The sequence below is a fragment of the Pseudocercospora fijiensis genome, assembly GCF_000340215.1.
Source record: "Pseudocercospora fijiensis CIRAD86 unplaced genomic scaffold MYCFIscaffold_5, whole genome shotgun sequence".
NCBI classification, from domain to species: Eukaryota; Fungi; Ascomycota; class Dothideomycetes; order Mycosphaerellales; family Mycosphaerellaceae; genus Pseudocercospora; species Pseudocercospora fijiensis.
In genome coordinates this window covers 4,406,899-4,428,443 of record NW_006921536.1, presented here as the reverse complement: position 1 = coordinate 4,428,443, position 21,545 = coordinate 4,406,899, and the positions used below count along the sequence as shown (strand labels likewise).

General features: G+C 41.5%; 2 protein-coding genes across 2 annotated transcripts; one reads left to right on the top strand and one right to left on the bottom strand.

Annotated features, from left to right (window-relative positions):
• Positions 1-10,360: 10,360 nt before the first annotated feature.
• Positions 10,361-11,428, top strand: MYCFIDRAFT_40393 (uncharacterized protein; the record flags this gene model as incomplete). The annotated part of the gene is made up of 2 exons (XM_007928806.1): positions 10,361-11,334; positions 11,386-11,428. 2 exons carry the CDS (start codon positions 10,361-10,363, stop codon positions 11,426-11,428), a joined length of 1,017 nt encoding a protein of 338 aa, XP_007926997.1.
• A 224-nt stretch (positions 11,429-11,652) lies between these two features.
• On the bottom strand, positions 11,653-21,043 carry MYCFIDRAFT_175884 (uncharacterized protein; the record flags this gene model as incomplete). The annotated part of the gene is made up of 4 exons (XM_007929544.1): positions 11,653-11,738; positions 11,777-11,949; positions 12,018-12,044; positions 21,039-21,043. 4 exons carry the CDS (start codon positions 21,041-21,043, stop codon positions 11,653-11,655), a joined length of 291 nt encoding a protein of 96 aa, XP_007927735.1.
• Between the last annotated feature and the right edge of the window lie 502 nt (positions 21,044-21,545).

Here is a 21,545-nt window from a genome sequence, read left to right as displayed (position 1 = left end):
ATAGATACGTACTAAGTCCGGCAACTCGAAGAAGAATTAAGATAGCGTATTAGCGACCGAGGAGGAGATCGATAGTATACTAGTAGAGTCGAGGTCTTATAAGCGAAGTATAAGATAATATAGGCTCTTAGTCGTATAGAGTAACGTACTATATAAATAACTAGGCGTACTACTCTTATTTACTTACGACCTATATCCTAGGATACTCTTCTCGTACTTTTTATACTCTTTTCTAATACCTTACCTATAAGCGCTCCGCGATAACCGAGTAAATATAAGCTATAGGGTTTCCGCTCGGTACCTTAGCCTCCGAGATAGGGCGGAGTTGAATTTAGAGCGATAGCCGGCACTCGTAGCCAGTATATAGAGACGGTAGTAGGCCTTTTCCTACTAAATAACTAGCTTGTTTAGTATAGCCTACCTAATATTTCTTATATTTACTAGCAATAGGCCTAGGTTACTTATAAGATTACTATAGCTAGTAAAGGCATTACTAAAGAATATCTATACTATAGTAGGATACTATTATTACGCCGGCTATTTATTAAAAGGAGGCTTTCGCCTATTACTATACCGGCTATATATGCCGGCTATATTTTAAAGTCTGCCGTACCTGCCTTTTTTAGCCGTACCTACCTTTTTTAGCCGTACCTGCCTTCTTTCCTTACTCTAACGTTACTATAATATAGGCTTACGCGAAGCTTACTCTATTGCCTAGCGATACCGCGACACTATCTCTCTCGCTATATTTAACCTTCGTATCGATACCTATACCTCTACGCTCTATATCTACTACCTCCGTAATACCCTCGCTCCGCGCGCGCCTTCGTATACCTTCGTAACGTACTTTTTTCCTCAATTCGACGACTTTTATAATAGCGAGTCTACTTAACTAAGTTACGACGCCTAGTAAGAAGGGACCTGCTGCTTCTACGGGTCGTAATAAGACCGGAAATAATAGAACGAGTATAGTATATTAACGTAAGAGGGCTACTACTACTACCGCTAGCTCCGGTACTAGAAAGGGCGTCGCGAGTAAGGCTCCGCGTAAGACAACGGCGGGCAAGGCTCTACGTAAGACGACAACTAGCGCTTCTACTGCTAGTAGCAATCGTACGAAGCGTCGATAGCGCCTAGGAAGTAAGTCCTATTTATAGCCGGTAGCGTAGCCGGTAGCGTAGCCGGTAGCGTAGCCGGCATTCTTACTATCTTTTTACTAATCCTTCTTTAGCCGTAGCCCTCCGTAAGATTCGGCAGTATTAGAAGAGTTCTAAGCTCTTAATCCGCAAAGCTCCTTTCTAACGACTTATTCGCGAAATTACCTAGGATTATAGAACGGACCTTCGCTTCTAAGCCTCTGTAATAGGCGCCCTTTAAGAGGCTATAGAAGCCTACCTAGTTCGTATCTTCGAATATATGTTTCTCTTCTACCTCTTTTCGGACTATACTAATACTATTTTAGCGGTTAACCTTATAGCTATCTACGCGAAGCGTATAACGATTATAGACAAGGATTTCAAAGCACTCGATTAGATTCTAAAAGGCTAGAATGTCTATATTCGAGATAGTACTAGATAGGATAGATATACTAATAGGAAGGATGTTCGTAGTATCGTCTATAAGCTTTTCTATATACGAAATAAGCCGCTATTATACGGCGCTATATACCGCGCTCTAAATACTCTCTAAGTATATATATATAGTATAGTATACTTTATTAGCCGTACGGAATAGAAGTCTTCGAAAATCCCGTTAGTTCTAAGGAGTAAAAAGGCCGGCTACGCTACCGGCTACGCTGCTAGGTCTTATAAAGAACTAAAAGAAGATAGACATTCTAGTTAATTTGTATTAGTTTGGATTTTTATAAAAAGAAAATAAGGAAAAAAGGAGGAAGATTAAAGAACCTAATACTTATAGTTATAGGCATTATCCCTATTCTCTAGACTATATTATATACCTGCTTTCGCAACTCTACCTAATACTCCCTCTAAATATCTTTATACTCTACCTACTAGAAATTCAACTAGGTACCTAGACCTATAGCTGCCTCTATATCTTTTACTATCTTCTATAGGTTAAAGGACTCCTCTATAGTAGCCTCTACTTCCTTATATAATACTAAGTTACTACCTGCCCTATCCTTAATATCTACTAAATAACCTAGAGTTTTAAGGAACGAACTAGCATTCGGCTATAGTATAGCGAGTAACTAGTAGAACGCCCTATAGAGCTGCCTTATAGCTGTTTCGTATACTATACCGATATCGAGGGAGGAGCTATCCTAGTACTTAATATTAGAGTATAGTTTAGTAGGAAAGTGCTAGAACTTCTTAAGGAGAGCTTCGAGGGAAATCGATAAGTTCTACCTAGATCTAGATAATAATATTCTACTAAGCAGTTAGGGAATTGAATAGCGAGCGAAAGGATAAAATTTATACCTAATAAGTATAGTTTCTAAACTGAACTATAATAGCTTGTATATATATATATACTTTTAATTAGTTAGTGCCCTTAGCTAATTGTCTATAGATTTAGGGTTATATAAGTACCTTCCTACAACTAAAAAATGCCGGCTACGCTACCGGCTACACTCTCGTATCTTATAAAGGGCTTGCTTCGAGTTACGTAGCTATTCTTACACTTCTTAGAAACCGACAAATTCTATAGTTCGAACTAGCCAATCCTATAGTTGCTTAGCAAACCAACCTAAACCAAACTAGATCTTCGGCTTAGCAAACTAAACTAAACCAACCCGAACCACTACGGTTACGCCTAAAGTACGGGACCTATACGTACTACTCTACTAAAACAACCGTACTAATTATTAAGCAAGGCCTTCTATACGGCCTATTATACTAAGTTAATTATACTAGGCCGATATCTACTAATTCCGCTATATCCGCACTATAAGAAGCTACGATATATTATTAGTACTACCCCTTATTATAATAGCCGGCTTATTACGAAGTAACAACAATCGCGGCGCCGCTAGTAGCGCTAGCAACGACAACGCTAGTAGTATAGTGCCTACTAAAGTACCTACTAAAGCGCCTGCTAAAGAGCCTACTAAAGAACCTATAGTCGAAGGGGATAACCTATCGTTGCCTATTAACGACATCCTTAGCAACATTGTTAATCGTCGATACGACCGACTAGCTTTTAGCCCCTAGCTAGTAGCGAGAGTTTAAGAAGCTACCTAGAATAGACTTACTGCTCTGCGCTAAGAATAATAGCTAAAGGATAATCTTCTCGAGATTCGCCGCCTATAGGAGTCCCTAATATCCAATACTAGACTAGTAGTAGGGCCTTCCTTACTAACTATTTAAAAGAAGGATACTAAACTTAAGGACTATACCGTGTTTAATAGCTCTAGTCGAAAGTAATATAACGACTATATTCGTAACTATAAGCTTAACTAGCGCAATATACCGAGAGCGCTACTAGATAACTATTCCTTAGTCGTCTATACTATATAGTATATTAATAGGGACCTAAAACGCACCTAGGATAACTATTTTAACTCCCTTAATAACTAGACCGCTGTTTAATAGCAAACCTACAAAACTATTATACTAGACACCCTTAGAAACCCTATACTAAGGTAACAACACGCTTAGGACTAGTACCTTCGAGCTAAACAAAAGATTGATTAATCGGCTCGCTTATTTAAAGCCTATTTAAAGACCCTCAAAGACGACCTTCCGGTTAAGGCTAATTCTATATAAATCTCGGAAATACGCCTAAAGCTTAGATAGGAGCTTATCCTTAAATTAGACGGCCGCCGTATGTTTAAATAAGCTAACCTTATACGTATTTAATTTATAGTTAAAGTCGAAACTATAGAGCGTATAGTATAGCTTTAGCAACGGTTAGAATCTAAGATACGCCTAACTATCTATCGTAGCCGCGGAGGAAACTAAGGTTCCTACTAGAACAATAATGCTAATAATAGGAATAGTAATAACGACCGAGGAAGAGGCCGTAGCCGACGGCTATATAGAGGAGGCCGTAATAGGGGCTATAGAAGGGGCTCGTATCCCTATAGTGCTAACCGCTCTACTAATAACAATAATAGTAGCTATAGTAACCTCCCTACTAGATTAAAATGCTTTAACTATAATAGTACTAGCTATCTACTAGGCTAATACGACAAACCTAGGGATTAGGCCCGAATCGACTATACTACCGCTAAGTACTAGAAGCACCTCTTAGCAGCTAACGCTACCCCTATAGGCTAACCTTCGAAAAAAGAATAAGCGCCGCACTAACTATTAGCCTCGTACGGCGTAAGACTATCGACATTATACTAGCTATTATACGTACCTGTCTCGTATAGGACACCTGTAGTACTACTTATAAAACTAAGGTTACGCTAGATCTAGGAAATTCAGTTAGCGCCCTTATTAGCTATCGCCTAGCTAAGTAATTAGACCTTCGACAATTAAATAGAGCTAACCTACTAACCCTTGCTTAGTTTAATAACGCTCGGTACTTAACCTATAGAACCTACTATATTCTTATAGTTCTAAAAGACGACCTCGGTAATAAGCGTTTATTAGACTTTACTGCCTATATAGTAGATATAGATAGCCTTCTATCCGATATTATTATTAGCAATCCTATCCTTAAGTACTACGCTATAGCTATAGACTTAGGCCTCTAATAGTAGCAATTTAGAATCGCTAGAAAGGAGGATATTAAGTATATCGACGTTAGCGAGTGCCCTAACGATATTAGGGTCCTATTTATTAGTAACCTAACCCTAGCTAATCCGACTACTAACCTGCTTAGTAGTAATAATAATAAACCTATACCCCCTAATAGTATAGATCCTAATTAGCTTGCTCGTATACTATAGCCTATTCGAGAAACCTATATTAATGTATTTAAATACTACCTAGTATCGACGTTGCCTATATTTAAAGAGACGGACTATAAGATCGATATTATATAGGGCAAGGAGGTTCCTTTTAGGCCGCTCTATAACCTTAGTAAGCGCGAGCTCTCTATACTACGTAAATACCTAGATAAGAACCTAGCTAATAGTCGAATTTAGTATAGTAATAGCCCTACTAGTGCACTAATCCTGTTTGTCCCTAAGAAGGATAGTAGCCTACGTTTATACGTTAATTACTATAGGCTTAACGCTATTACTATTAAGGACCGCTATCTACTTCCGCTTATTAACGAGACCCTCGATCGCCTTTCTAGCGCCTACTTTTATACTATACTAGACATTAAGGATACGTACTATTATATCTGTATTCGTAAGGGCGATAAATAGAAAACAGCCTTCCGTACTCGCTATAGCTATTTTAAGTATTTAGTTATACTAGTTAGCCTAGCTAATGCCTCTATAACATTCTAGTCCTATTTTAATCGGGCCTTGTTAGGCCTACTAGACTATCTCTATATAGTTTATCTAGATAATATCCTAGTTTATACCTATTTACCTAATATTGCAGAGTACTAGGCTATAGTACGCAAGGTGCTCGACCGCCTATAGACCTATAGACTATATTATAAGCCTTCTAAATATACCTTTGCCACTAAGGAGGTAGCCTTCCTTAGCTTCCTCGTATTAACTAAGGGCGTTAAGGCCGACCCTAACTATATCTAAACTATTACTAAATAGCCTATTCCTACGTTAATTAAGGAGCTATAGTCGTTCCTTAGCTTCGCTAACTTCTATCGCCGCTTTATTATAGGCTATTTACGGTATATAATGCCGCTAACTAAGCTTACTAAAACTAAGGCTAACCTAACTAGAGAGTTTAAATAGACTAACAAAGCACAAGCCGCTTTTAACGGTTTGAAGTAACGCTTTACTAAAGTCCCCTTGTTATACTATTTCGCACTAAATAAGCAGATTCGTATTAAGACTAACGCTTCGCAGTTCGCTATATTGGCTATAATGTCCTAGCAGTTAGATAAGGACTACTATTAGTACCTAATTGCCTTCTTTTTATAGGAGATAATCGATATAGAACGTTAGTACGAGACCTACGAGCAAGAGCTCTTAGTAATCGTAGAAGCCTTTAAGCACTAGCGCTACTATCTCGATAGTGCTTAGTATACTATTTAGGTCTATACGGACTATAACAACCTTCGTAGAATTACGAAGGTTACTAGGGTTATAGGTCGATAGGCTAGATAGGCCGTCTACCTCGCTAGGTTCGATTTTAATATATTATATCGGCTAGGCGTAAGTAACCCTACTAATAGCCTATCGAGGCGACCTAATTATAATAGCGAGACTTAGTATATTAATTCATTGTTTCTAACCCTATAGTATAAGATTGCTATAGCCTATATTATTAATAAGCAAGCGTAGGATAAGCGGCTTACCGGACTCCGTAACGGCTTAAAGCATATTAATGCTCTTACTATATTAATAGTACGTATTAAGGCAAGGGCTAATAATACCGATAGGAAGAGCTATAATAACTCCCTAGTCGATATCGCTATATATAGTAATAGCGATAAAGGTACTACTATAGTTAATCCGGCTGCTAGCACTATTAGATATATATAATACGTACCTCGTTCGATAGCAAGGGTACTATTAAATAACCTTGCAAATAGGGATAGTTAATCGTTTATAGATAAGCTGTTATATACTTAGTAGAGGGACGCCTTTACTACTAAACGTATCGATAAGCTTATAAGTAGGCGAACGACTCGATTTAGTAAGAGTAACTAGTCGATCGATAACAAGGGTTACTTAAAGTTTAAGGGTAGGTACTATATCCCCGCTAAACAATCGATTAGATAAGAGCTTTTAAAGCGACACTATAATAGTAAGCTTGCTAGTTACTATAGTATAGAGAGGTCGTACGAGCTACTATCGCGTATATACTACTAGCTAAATAGTAAGCGGCATATAAAGGAATATATACAGACCTATATAGTATGCTAGCGAGTTAAAGCACTAAAGCACTTACTATTCGGCGAGTTGTCTTTACTTCCTATTTTAAAGAAACTATTTATAGAGCTTATAATAGACTTTATTATAGGCCTTCCGCCTACTAAACGTAGGGGTAGCAAGGATATATATAATACTATCCTTATTATAGTAGATCGATTTACTAAAGGCGCTCGATATATCCCGGCGCGGAAGGATTAGACTGCTATTAATATAGTAGAAGCGCTATAGAATAACATCTTCTATACCTATTAGGGAACCCCTAAGGGGATAGTGTCTAATCGTAGATCGATACTAATATTACACTATTAGAGCGAAATATGCCTATAGCTAAGACTAAAGTATCGCCTATCTATAGCGTTCTATCTATAGATAGGTAGCTAGACCGAGAGGCAGAATGCTACCCTATAGTAGCACCTACGCAGCTACATTAATAAGAACCCCGAGGATTAGGTCAACCTCCTATAACCTACGGAATTCGTATATAACAACAGTATATACTTATTAACTAAGGTCTTACCCTATATAGCTATAATAGGCTAAAACGTTGCCTTACTATAAGACCTATTTACCTCGCTCGAGGCCGAGCGTAAGGAAAGGGAAGCGCGTTAAGTACTAGAAACACTAGCGATAATAGAACGTATCTAGAAGATACGAGAAATCTATACTAAGATAGCTAAGAAGCTAACAAAGGCTTAAGAGTACTAAAAGACCTACTACAATAAGCGCTATATACTAATAACCTTTAAACAAGGCAATATAGTTATACTTAGCACGAAGAACCTCCGTATCCGCAAATATCTATTACCTAATAGTAGAGCAAGGCCTAAGCTCGCACTAAGATACATTAGCCTATTTCGTATCCGAGAGGCTAAGGGCATATAGGCCTACTAGTTATAGCTTCCTCCTTATTATACTATCTATAATACCTTCTATATATCCCTCTTTAAACTATACTATTAGCGCGAAGGCGATAAAGCGCCTACTAAGTTAGAAGAAGTCTTAGCCGATAGTAAAGAGCTATAGTCTATAGAGCGTATACTAAAGTATCGGACTAGGAAGGGCAAGAAGGAGTACCTATTAAGATAGTAAGGCTATTTACCTAAATAGGACTCGTAGGAAGCTAAAGGCTCCTTTAAGGATATAGCTAAGTTGTAAGACGAGTATTAAACTAGCGTAAAGAACAAGAAGAAGGCTAAGGGCCTATAATATTACTAGAAAGGCCTAGGATTAATACTACCCCCGGGGTGCTATTAGCTAACTAATTAGAGGCGAGCAATTGTTAGTAAAGATAAGACTATACTACTATAGTAAACGCGTACCGAGTATTAACGAGCGCGCTATAACTATCGACTAATCCTCTACGCTTTTAAGGAATCTACCTCTTTACTAGCGCACCCTATAGGCCCCCTCTTATTCCTTTATCCTATTAAGGCTCCGAGGCCTAGGCAGTCGGCGGGGACGGCGCGCGCGCGTATAGTAATAATAATAATAATAATAGCGTCGTAGTACGAGCTAGCGGTATATTAGAAGATAGCGCGCGGCTATACTAGTAACGGTATTGCTAAGTATATTACTAGTTAAAGGAAGAAAGGAAGAATAAGGTAAAGTTAGTACTAAGACGGCTAGCGCCGCTATTATTAATATTACCTACTATTATCGCTATACCTACGAGAGTAACCTTACCTATACTATAGCCTAAGACTAAGGCGCTAGGTTAAAAGGATTAAACCGTTCGAAGGGCTTAGAGACTAAAAAGGCTAAGCGACTAATAGACTAACTAAGGGCAAAAATATAGAGCTAAGCTAGCTAGGGTCGATCTTGCGGATAATAGGTTACTCCTCGATCTTTCCGACCCTTTAAGTAAGGCGAACCTTAACTATTACACTTGTAGTAGCCTTTGCCTATAGAAACTAGACGAACTGTGTTTTTAAAAAGATAAGATTAATTAATAATAAAAGGCTACTAAACCTAACTAATTAGGGCTAGTAAAACTACGATAGTAAATAATAGCCCTTGTAATAATAAGAACAACCTTCGAGAGCGGATATTTCTAGGTCTTTTAGAGTAGACGTAAAGAACTCGGTACGACATTACTTAGAATAGAGGTAGTGCTACAATACCTCGTACGCCTACCTATTATAGTAGGGAAGACGCGCTCGTATTATAATTAGTCGATAGTCCTTAATTCTCGTAGATATATATTACTTTATTATATATAAGAATAGCGTAGTTAGAGTTGAACATTGTATTAGAAGGTAAGGTTTAATATAGTTACATAATTAGGTAGTTAAGCGTTTAATTTAGCGCGGCTAAACAGCTTAGTTAGTCTGCTAAGTTAGCGGCAACGGAGGTCGAGATTAGAATATAGATAGGCTACGAGGGCGCGGCCTTTAGAAGGGAAGCGTATATTAGAGGTTACACGTAATTAGTATATAACTAGCTCGAGTAAAGCTAGGGTCTTAGTGCCTTAGGTAGGGCTTAGCGCTTAGCGTTAGGCTAACTAGCCTGCCTTCTTCCTTCTCCTCCTAGATCTCTATCGAATACTACTTGTACGCACTACTACCCTATCTACCTACTAATATAACCCCTATTATAAGATTATAGTTATACGACTAGTAGCGGTATTCTTAGGCGATCTATTCTACGCTAAAGTTATTAGCTATATTAGTACCTTTACTCTACGTAAAGCGGCCGAGCGAAGGGCTCTCGTACGCGCTAAGCCTAAGAAGCGGAAGTCTAATAGTTATAGTTATACTATTATAGCCTATAGGCTATTCGATAATACCTAGTATTATTAGAGGGTCTATAGCTTAAATTATATATACTAGATACTAGTACTTAAGGAGTCTATAACCGGTATTATTACTATTCGTATATTTAAGAAGTACTAGCGAGTACTAAGGGGCGATTATAGTAGTAATAAGATAGTTACTTACTATATCTTAGAGCTACTTAAGCGGATTAATAAGCGGCTTAGTCGTACGACTCGGTATAAGGTTACTAGACCTAAGCTAATTAAATAGGCCGCTAGATAGGCTACTATTAACTAGTAGAAAGCGATAAGATAGTAGGCTAAGCCGAGGAGGCCTATTCTACTACTACTAGTACTACGAGAACGTTTATATATATAAAACGGCCTATAGGAGATATAAGTACGTTAAAGATAACGTAGACTACTACTCTAGCTATTATAAGTATAGGCAGTACGATAGAGGCCCCTATCGCGGCGTCGGCTTCCTAACTTGAGTGGCTTTGCCATGGCCCGATATGCAGTTCGACGCAAAGTGCAGTCACTGCAGTATTCTGCACCCTGTATACCTGCAGCCAAATTCGAAAGGTCTTTGTACTCTAGCCCAACTCCGCCACGCTTTCTTTCTTTTCGACACATTCGCGGCCCGCCACGAGTCGCAGAAGTCGGTAGCTGTGACCGACATGGACAATCCTGGACCCGCCGGCGCACAGCTCGGCAATGTTAATGTGGAGGCACGAGATGCCGATTCTTTCAGTGACGATTCCGGATACGACGACGGATATCTCTCCACGGCGTCTGTTGCGTCAAGCATTTTCGACTACGAGCAGGAAAATGGCCGGACCTACCACGCCTTTCAGCGCGATAAGAAATACGCCCTTCCTAACGACGAGCAGGAACAGGAGCGCATGGACATCACGTATCATGCGCTTCGCTTGACGCTGGAAGAAAAACATTGGCACTGCCCGCTTGAGAGTCCTCGGCATGTGCTGGACGTAGGCACAGGGACAGGTATCTGGGCACTCGACGTAGCCGACGACAACCCTTCTGCACAAGTGGTCGGAATTGATTTATCACCCATACAGCCTACCGCAGTGCCTCCCAATCTGGAATTCCAGATCATGGATGCCGACGAAGAATGGGACTTCACCAATAAATTCGACTTCATCCATACACGCCTGATGAACGGCTTCTCCATCAAGTCTTGGGACCACTTCTATTCCGAGGCCTTCATCTCTTTGCAACCTGGAGGCTGGGTGGAGAACCAGGAATTTGATCTGGCCTTTGGCTCTGATGATGGCACCATGAGAGCCGATGGCGCGGTGCAGCGTTGGGAAGATCTATGGAACGAAGGTGTCGGCAAGTTTGGCCTAACAGGACGCTGCTACCCCGAGCAAATGAAGCAGAAGATGGAAGCCGCAGGTTTCGTCAACTGTGCCATCAAAGCTTTCAAAATTCCCGTTGGACCTTGGCCAAAGGACCCGCGATTACGGCAAGCAGGACTACTGTACCTCGTGGGTCTCCTGGAAGGTGTCAGTGGGCTGAGCGTACGGACCTTCACCATGGGCCTCGGATGGAGCGTGGAGGAAATGGAAGTGTTGCTGATGGAGGTGAAGCGGGAATGGAAGAAGAAATCAATCCACAGCTACACTCCTTTGTAATATGCCACCACGAGCAAATTTATAAGATGAATGCTGACTGCTCGCAGATACATTGTCTATGGACAGAAGCCACTGGATGCGAGCTCATAGCAGCCAGCATTCATTCGCTGGCGGGTGCGAACTGCTTCATTGATCAGCGTTACAGCGAGCGTGGAGTATACATTGCTAGAGATCTGGTGATGATCATAGATGTGGCACGAAGAGCATATGGGCGAGGAGTCCAAGTGTTTGGCATATTCACATGAACGACTGTAGATGTAATGACTGACCTGCTTGGATAGGTCAAATCTAGACGAGAATTTGTACACACCGAATCAACCAGACGATGAGATTCGTGAACGGTAAACGATCAAGACCTTGGTTGCACTGCTGCCACCGAAATTTTCGCGGACCCACTTTGCTCACAGATTGCATCGATGCCTTGATGAGAATTCGGACATCTGGACCTTGATGATAATGAGACCGCTGTTTCAAGGTTTGATATGCAGGCTACACCGAATGTGGAAGCCTCAAAAGCATACTGCACGTGAACACGTCGGAAGTTCGCATGGTTCGTCCGCATGGGTTCCCGGGATCTTTGTGCACTTGCCGAAAGCATGTCGCAGAAGGATCTGAGATGATTGCGAGCGAAGCTCGCACTACTATAACGGTCTCGGTCGCCAGTCGCTCTTAGGTGCACTCAGCTAGCACGTGACTCCCCGCACTTCTCAATTCCGTTTGTCTGATTGGCTGAATCCTACGGGGTTACCCTTAGGCAGCAATTCTAACATTACTTGCACCTCTATACGCTAAAGGACAATAATAACAAAGCCATTATAGACTACCTACCCTTTATACAATGCGCTAGCGTTACGATGCGACAATACTACGATGCGACAATGCTACGACGCGCTAACAGCTAAATGCATAGCCCTCGCTAAGCGTACCTCCGCAAACTATACCTCCGTAAACTATACCTCCGTAAACTATACCTCCGCAAACTGTACCCTTAGCGACCTTCGGTAGCAAAACAAACCCTATCCTATACGCAATCGAGGATACAGAGCTATATACAGTGCTATAGATAGATAGATAGACAACCTAAAACTAGTATTGCATTAGTAAAGAAACTAGTAAAGAAACTAGTGTTATACTAGTGAAAAAGAAGTCTACTCGACTAGTACCTATACCTAAAGACAGCATTGCACTAGTAAAGAAGCAGTCTAGTCGCCTAGTATCTAAGGCTAAAAAAAAGATAGACTAGAAGACCGGAAGCAAAACTATAGACGGGCAATACCCGGAATTACTCTTACGGATACGATATGAACCTCGAGCTTATAATCCTTTAAGATACGTTACAAATCGACTAAGTAAACATAACTACTAGACTTCGACCTTACACACTTTATAAGTGAAGTGCCGCTATAGAAAATTAGCCGGACTGATTTTAGTGACAATTAACGGCTGCCTAACCTAGACTATTAGCGGTCGCTTCTACTAGATTATTAGGCCTAGCAACCTCGGAAAGAGCTAATGAATTGGCCCGGAACCCTACGGCTACGACTACGCCCTAAGCTAATTAGGGGAAGTCCGAGTAGACCGTACGTAGTAGGAATAGTTCTTATTACTAAGGGAATAGGACAAGACCTCGAGAGACTATAACTAGGCGCAAAGGATTACTGCAACTCCTATACCTAGTTGTAGCTAGGCGTCGCTTCGTTATTAGTCGGATGTTATGAATTGCAGTAGTACAATATACCCTTATTGTTACTGCCTATAGTAATAGCGCAGTTAGAAGAAAAGCTAGAAAGGTAGGCAGTAGGTAGAGAGGTAAGGTTTCTATACTAGTTAAGGGTTCAATTCCCTACTAGGACGCGATATTGCTATTAATCAGTTAGACTAATGCTGTACTAGCTAGACTAAAGCTATACCGATACCGGACCTAAAGCCGACCGAGTTAAGTCGATTGAGTATATTCCTAGTAAAACTACGCTAGCAAAAGTGATCAACACGATAACGACGGCTGCCTTAGGCTCCGAGAACACCTTTCGCTAAGCTAGGAGACTAGCTACGGCTACTAGTAGCAGAATAGTATCGCAGCTTTTAGTAGATTATAGGAATGCTTAAGCTACGAGACGTACCGGCAACGTACAATTAATAAAGGACTTGCGCTTAATACACCCTTAGCCGAGCTAGTCGTAATGTACGCACAGTTATACGAAAGCGGTAGGCATATGCCCTTCCCCTATCCGCCTTAAGCGAGATCGCTAGCAATATACGGATACTAAAGCGGTAAGGGATAGGGGCTTGCCCCCCTCCCTCTAAGCGACAACGTTAGGAAAGATAATGCGAATACTAAAGCGGTAAGGGATAGGGGCTTGTCCCCCTCCCTCTAAGCGACAACGTTAGGAAAGATAATGCGAATACTAAAGCGGTAAGGGACGGGGGCTTGTCCCCCTCCCTCTAAGCGACAACGCTAGGAAAGATAATACGAATACTAAAGCGGTAAGAGATAGGGGCTTGTCCCCCTCCCTCTAAGCGACAACGTTAGGAAAGATAATACGAATACTAAAGCGGTAAGGGACGGGGGCTTGTCCCCCTCCCTCTAAGCGATAACGCTAGGAAAGATAATACGAATACTAAAGCGGTAAGGGATAGGGGCTTATCCCCCTCCCTCTAAGCGACAACGCTAGGAAAGATAATACGGATACCAAAGCGGTAGGTACGGGGGGTTTAGGAGGAGCCTACGACGACTATCCCCCCTACTCTAAGCGATAACGTTAGCAAAAACGATGCGGATACTAAAGCGGTAGGTACGGGGGGTTTAGGAGGAGCCTACGACGACTATTCCCCCCTACCCTAAGCGACAACGTTAGCAAAAATGATGTAGATACTAAAGCGGTAGGTACGGGGGGTTTAGGAGGAGCCCGCGACGACTATTCCCCCCTACCCTAAGCGACAAACGTTAGCAATAGACTTAGATACAAAGTAGGGCGCTCGTTAGGTTTTATAGTATTGCGAGGCGGGCTTCCGATAGATAGCGAGCGGCGTTATATATAGGCAAACGAAACAGTAGGACCCGATAGCAACGCGAATAGCTGCATTTACTAGCAAACGCGTTACGTCGTCCCTTCTGCTCGCGACTACTTCCTTTCGTAGACTAACTTTCGCCTTCCTATATCTATATACACACTTTGCTAATCTTTCGTTCCTACTAATTTAGATAATAATATAGCAATCCGATTACAACTAAATACGGTTAATAGCGACTTATAAGCCGATAATATGTCCTTGAAGCCGCGCTCGTTATCGGATAGTAGGCCTGTCGCCGACTCGAAGGACCTAAACTAAGAGGACACTATTCCTATTGCCCGCATCGCTATACCTAATCTACTACGCTTTATAGGCGGTAGACGACTTTAAGCTATACGCCTCGGTAGGTTTAGAGAGACGCCGCTACCGCCTAGTTAGCAGCCTACACCTGCATCGTCGTTATTACCGCTGCTATCGTTAGTCCTACCGCCGTCTACTTAGCTAGAACCGAATACACCCTTTCCGAGCGATCGCGTTTAGGTACCGACCTTAAAGTATAAGGATTGTGCTTAAGTTAAGGATAGTATCTAATTCCTTAATGCTAGGAAGAAGGGTAGTATACTAGTAGAGAGATACGCCGCGTGTCGCGGCATAGTTGTTAGCAAGGATAATTAAGGCAATTAGGAGATTAAGAAGCTTAGAAAGCGCACAGCTACTATAGTAAGTAGACACTTCGATACGGATACATTATCTCGTCTATTACGCACTCTTATACCTGCAAGCGGAAATCGCCCTATCGTACCGGCTATACCTAGTCTAGGTACTCTTAGAATTAGCGTTCCTCCTATAGCACTACCGCCTCGCCCTTACTATCCGTTAAGCTAGCCTAGCCTACAGACTTCCTACGCTTAGTATATAGCTATAGTCAATAGCCGGCAGTCCCGGTATAAGGCACGCTCTGCTCGTTAGGTTAGTAAGGGCAGTAGGGCTAATAAGATATATCAAACTCTGGCCTAGGAACCTAAGGGTACTAAATTACTATAACTATGGTTTATGTGCGTCGAATGCGGCTACCCGCGGCTATAGGAAGATTAATGCGGCATCTAGGAAGATTAGTATTTCTAGTATAAGCGTTATATTCTCGACGAGGACCCTATTGCCGAGAACAAGTAGTGTATCGACGGGAAGCATAATAGCAATCGTTTCAGTTTCTAGCGACCTCCTTTGCCTAAACTCAAGACGTCCTGTCTATAGCACTTTCCTAGATAGAATGCCTCTTTAGCACGTACTCTATCGATACTAGGTTAGGGCGGAGAGGGAGCTAGTAGCAATTTCCTTCTAGGATCTACTCTATCCGACTTTCCCCTCCTCGATAGCACTTAGCATTCTACTTCTTCTTAGAGCTATCTCTCGTCGGGTATATAGCCTACCCGTAAACTACGGGATGCTCTATCCTATAGTAAGAGAACACTTCGAGATCGACGGGATCGATTCCTAGCGCATTATAAACTGTCTTTTATACCCGTTAATAAGCAAGCTATTACCGAAGCACTTGATTTCTAAGATAAACACTTAATGTATGATTTCTATCGGGCAATAGACGAAGACACTCTCGAAAGCTATAACCGCTGCTCGGAGCGCTAGTTTAGTTTGAATATCGAGTAGAATAGTAGGATCTGCAGTCGATACGTTAACCGAGATAAGAATATTTAGCCTAAAGATCCATTCCTGTTTAGCGATAGCAACAATATGCATCCTAGTCGCGTACTAGAAGAGTTAATTAGCCTTACTACGGTAGAAGAGTTGCTAATTGCCCGGGTTTACGTATAGATGTCTGTCTTCTATATACGTAGATAGTAGTAGCAATATCGTAGGCATATCTGCAACTTCTTGAAGGATATCGTTACTATATACTACAAGCTTCTACGTATTCTAAAGGAGTTGGACCTAGTTATGCTTCGTCCGCGGCAACGCGCCTAAGCTAAGCTAGCGATAGAGGAAAAGGAAGAGGCAGAGGCAGAGGCAGAGGCAATAGGCACTACTAGCGCTCGCGCTAAAGATAAACAACGTAAGCGCCGCCAATTTCGAGAAGACTTTCGTATTCGGCGTTCTAAGGTTCTTAATACGCTCGACTAGCTTAAGGCGAACAATCTATACTATCGGGAAATTTCGATTGATTAGGTAGCATTATCGCAATTGCCGGATAATAATACTATCGAGGACTAGCTCGAATCCGCGGAGTATATCGAGACCGCTATACCCGCTAACGATTACCCGCCTCCTCCGAAGTACTTTCTCTACGCTAGGTGTTATTACCCGCGTCCTATACAAGCACGCGGCTATACTAAATGCTACTATTGTAAGAATAGTCTTCTAGACGCGAACTAGGTACGAGAGCAGCGATACTATGTTTTCGGCGATTATATTAGTACGCGTAATCAATTCTCCTATATTAGTAGAGTAAACGGTCTATAGTTAGTACTAATCTAGCAGTTTAATAACAGTAGTGTTTGCAATCGCGACAACTGTATCGATTACGTATACGCCCGGCCCGCTCCTACGATAGAAGCATAACTAGTTGTTACGCATCGTATCGACTAAGGTCTTATATAGGGCGTAGGCATTCTAGATCCGGACGAGGATATCGGCTACGAGTATGCTACTATGCCTAACCTTTATCCTTAGCACTGCGCTATTAAGTAGTTGCGAGATCGACTTCGGTAGAGACGAGTAGAGAACAATAGCCTAGTAGTAGAAGGACCCTAGCAGCCTCTATAGTTGTCGCATATTACTTAGCCTAACTACTCTAAGATTCCTATTAACGAACTCGATCGTTCCTATCCTTTAATAGCTATAGCATTTCTAGCCCTACTTCTATAAGGGAAGGGAGATCTAAACTAGCTACGCCCGAGAGCTGTAACCTATTAATAGGCTATCGACTACTATATGCGGTTCTACGATAATCGATTTGCTTCTTATAAGCGCTAGCTATACTTTGTGTTCAATAAGGGTATACGATACTATATGCTTAATGCTGCCGCCTTCTTCGCTAATCGATACTAGAAAGATAGCACCGAAGTTACTATAGAGACATTAGAGGCTGCACTTACTACTAATCCAAAGGATAGAGAGGCCTAGAAGCTTATCAATTCTGTCGTTAAGGTCGGTAGGCAAATTCGAGGCACTCGACTATACTAGAATAGTCGCCGTATTAATTTAGAAACCTACGTTCGTACGCTTAGCAAGCCGTTACTCTTCTATACTATAAGCGCTACGGACCTTTAATAGGATTCTTTAGCTCGGCTTATGCCTAGATACGATCGATAGAAGCAACTGAGCCCTTTAGAGCGAGTTAAGATAGTACGAGAGAACCTTCGTAAGTACCCGCATATCGCCGATGCTTACATTGCTCGGCGTTTCTAGCACCTGCTCGATAAGGTAATAAAGCCAAAGTTCAATATAACGGATTATTAGTATCGCTTCGAGTAGTAGAGTCTAGACCCCGCAGTGGTTCGGTTTCCGAACTACTAAACGTATATAGTTTGGTTTCTTAGCGGCGAACTAGCTCCCTAGTTCCGGTTTAGTTTTTTCGAACTATATAGATTCCTAGTTTGAACTAGAGACTGTATTGGTTTTACTACAAGGATACTCTTATTCGACTGCCGGCTACGATTGCCGGCTATAATAGTAACTCTATTATATTTACTACGCTCTTTTACCGTTGCTAGGGCGTAGTTGCCGTTGCTAGGGCGTAGTTTTGCTACAAGGACACTCTTATTCGACTGCCGGCTACGATTGCCGGCTATAATAGTTACTAGGTTGTATTTACTACGCTTTATTACCGTTGCTAGGGCGTAGTTGCCGTTGCTAGGGCGTAGTTGCCGTTGCTAGGGCGTAGTTGCTATTGCCGGGGCGTAGTTGCCGTAGTTGCGAAAGCTTACCTATATAACGTTACGTAGGCGGCAACAATTAGGGCTTCGCGATATTCTTATACTTTCAACTTCTTCCTCTATACCTATACCGATAATAACTACTATACGCTGCGCCCCCGCCCCTTTCCCTTACAATAGTAAGAGAGAAGCGCGCCGCGCGCTAAACAGAAGATAGAACTAAAGACCGCGAGTTTGTTTTGCCTAAGCGTCTAACTAAAAAGCGTAAGACTAAAGAGGAGTACTCTACGAAGAAGAATTCCGTACGAGACCGCGAGAGAAAGGACAAGATAGATAAGGATAAAAGAGCTAAGGATAAGAGAAGAAAGGCGCGGAATAAGGCATTCTATCGATAGCTAGCGCCTATAGAAAAAAGTAAAGGTTAGAATAAGAAGATAACCTAAGAGAAGGCTAAGAGGAGGAAAGAATTGCGGCTAGTTTTCGAGCGTAAAGTTCTAGCAGCGTAAGTTAATCTAGCTAGCGGCCGTAGCTAGCAGCTATAGCCGGCAGCTATAGCCGGCATATTTTTCTTTGACACGTTAACTAATAGCATTCAGACCTATAGTCGCTACCTCTATCGATACGACCGATAGTAACGGAGATGTTTAGATAGCCGAGAATAACAATACTAGAGTTTAGGATGCCGCGATAGAGCTTAATACTACGAATAAAGGAACTGAAAAAAGCGAGGAGATACTATACGTCGATCTAGTAACAGATACAGTCTTAGGGCCTAACGCTATAGACGATAAGCGCTAGGAGTGGATCGAGCATAGTTAAAGAGACGAGATACTAGTAAAGGGCTAAGATATAAGTCCTATTAATCTAGAAAATTATAGTTAAAGCTACTATAAAAAGCTAGTAAGGATTAGAATCGAGACTAGTCGTCTTTATATCCTCGATATAGAGTAGAAGTTTCTTTATTAGTATTAGAGCGAAGCCTTTGCGTCTATAAAGGCAAAGTAGCTTGCGATTAATGCGATCGGGGCTAGGTATCTAGGGACGGCAGAAGTGTTACTATAGGAGGAAGGGGTACAGGTAATTATTCTATGCTCGGCATATATAGCCGGCGTTCGTAGCCGGCAGATACTAACAGTTAAACAGAAAGCGTTTCTCGAAGGCAGAGTGCCACTGCTATATAAAATCTTTACTAAGGCAGAGAGGGCTTATATCCGGAATCTAAGCTACTAGTAGGATGGGTTAGCGTTAGAATTCTCTAAATCTCTATATAAGCCTCTAAAGGATTACCTATTTCAGCGATACGGCTTTATCTCGACTACTCCGCAGGTACCCGAAGAAGCTCGAGCGCTCTTTAAGGTCTTTACTAAGAAGCGGAAGGAGTTCGAGGATTAGGATTAGTTGATAGAGCTATTAGTTAGTCTTAGGTTTCGTAGTTAGACTCGGCCTAAGCATTTGCTTATCGAGTGTCTTATACCGAAAGAGGATAGATTGAGACTAAAAACGAGCTTAGATTCGTTAGGTATAGTAGCTCGGTTCCGTTAGTAAGAGAGAGCCGCCGTATAGAAGGCAAAATTCAGGTAGTTAGGGTAGCTAGGAAAGAAATTCTAGTAGTTAGGCTAGCTAGGGTAGCTAGGAAAAAAAATCTAGTAGTTAGGTAGCTAGGAAACAAAAAAAAAAGGTAGCTAGCTATTTACTACCTAGCTATTCCTAACGATACGATGCTATAAAAGAAAGGGTGTTTCTCTATAGCTACTAGTACACATCTACTACTCCTAAGTCCTTACCTTACCGTACGAAACCTCAAAATATGCCGACCGACATTGTATATACACTAGGCGCTATACTAGGAAGGGTAACAACGAGACGATAGTCGAAATAGTCTAGTATACGAGCGAGATTGCGACAACGTCGAGAGGAGGTCGTATACTCACCTTCGAGCCTATCGAGTCCTAGACTACGATTAGGGCTAGATTCATCCTCTCCGAATCCTAGTAGTAGGAATTCATTATAGGGTACTACTACCTAGTCCTTACCTTTACGGAGTCTAAGCAGAAGGTTGTTCGGAGATATAAGAACATCGAGTATTAACCCGGAAATCTTCGAAAAGGCTAGCTAGGCGTATCTTTAGAAACCCGAGTATATAGAGCAGTTTAATTAATAGGTCTATAAGATATAGTTCCCTTTATACTTATGTTCGAAGGAGTATAAACTCCGGAAGTACTCGATACGATAGGGGAGTAAGGAGCGAACGGACACATTCTAGAAGTTCTTTATAGAGGGGGCATTGCACCGTTATACGACTTCTCGACTTAAAGGTTAACTAGTAATTGTCTGTAACTTCTACGGTTTAATCTTGAAATACCCGAAACTAGGGGATAGGAACTTATCGCCTACGAACTATCTCTATTCTAAACGGTATCGGGAATCTTAAGGAGAGAGGAGAGTTAATATAGATACAGCGTTCTAGAAAGAGGTATGTCTTCTAAAATGCCGGCTATAGCTACCGGCTATAGCTGCCGGCTACAGATTCCGGCTACCTGAATCAACCGTAGAGATCTAGCTAATTATTATAGGCTGCGCTTAAAGAAGCTTTAGGATTGAAGGCTACCGATTTCTCCCCCGAAGACTTTAAGTAACTAGCAAACGAAATACTAGCTACAAACGGTCTTCCGGAAGACTTCTACGAAAGGGAGTCTATATAGAAGATATACCTATGTCTTATAAACTACCCTCCCCTATTTCTCGGCGCGACAACCTAGCGTATTATATTCGAAAAGAACAAAGAGGCTACGTTAGACGACATTCGGGAGATCCTCCGTAATACTCGCTAAGTAGCTATTACTATCGATGGCTAGTTAAGCCGGACTATAAGAGCCTCCTTCCTCTCGATTATGCTATACTTTATCAATTCGGATTGGAAACTCTAGGAACTTATAATCGGATTCCCTGAAATTCTAGGTTCCTATACTAGTAAGGATATAGCGAAGCTTGTCTATACGGCAATAGACAGGGTTAGCGTAATAACGAAACTAATCTCGATTACTGCGGATAACGCTAGTAATAATCGAACATTATATAAGGCGTTGTATATACAATTTACTCGTATATATCTTTGAAATTACTAATTGTATCGATAGGGTCGAGTGCGTAGAGGAGATTATAAGGTCTATAATCTAGCTTAATCTTCCGAATATTAAGCTCGCTACGATTCCGGATACGCACGACAATACGCACGATAATAACGATAAAGAGGAGCCTATTAATAGCCCTAGCCCTATTAAATCGGAGCCGACGTCGTTGCTAGT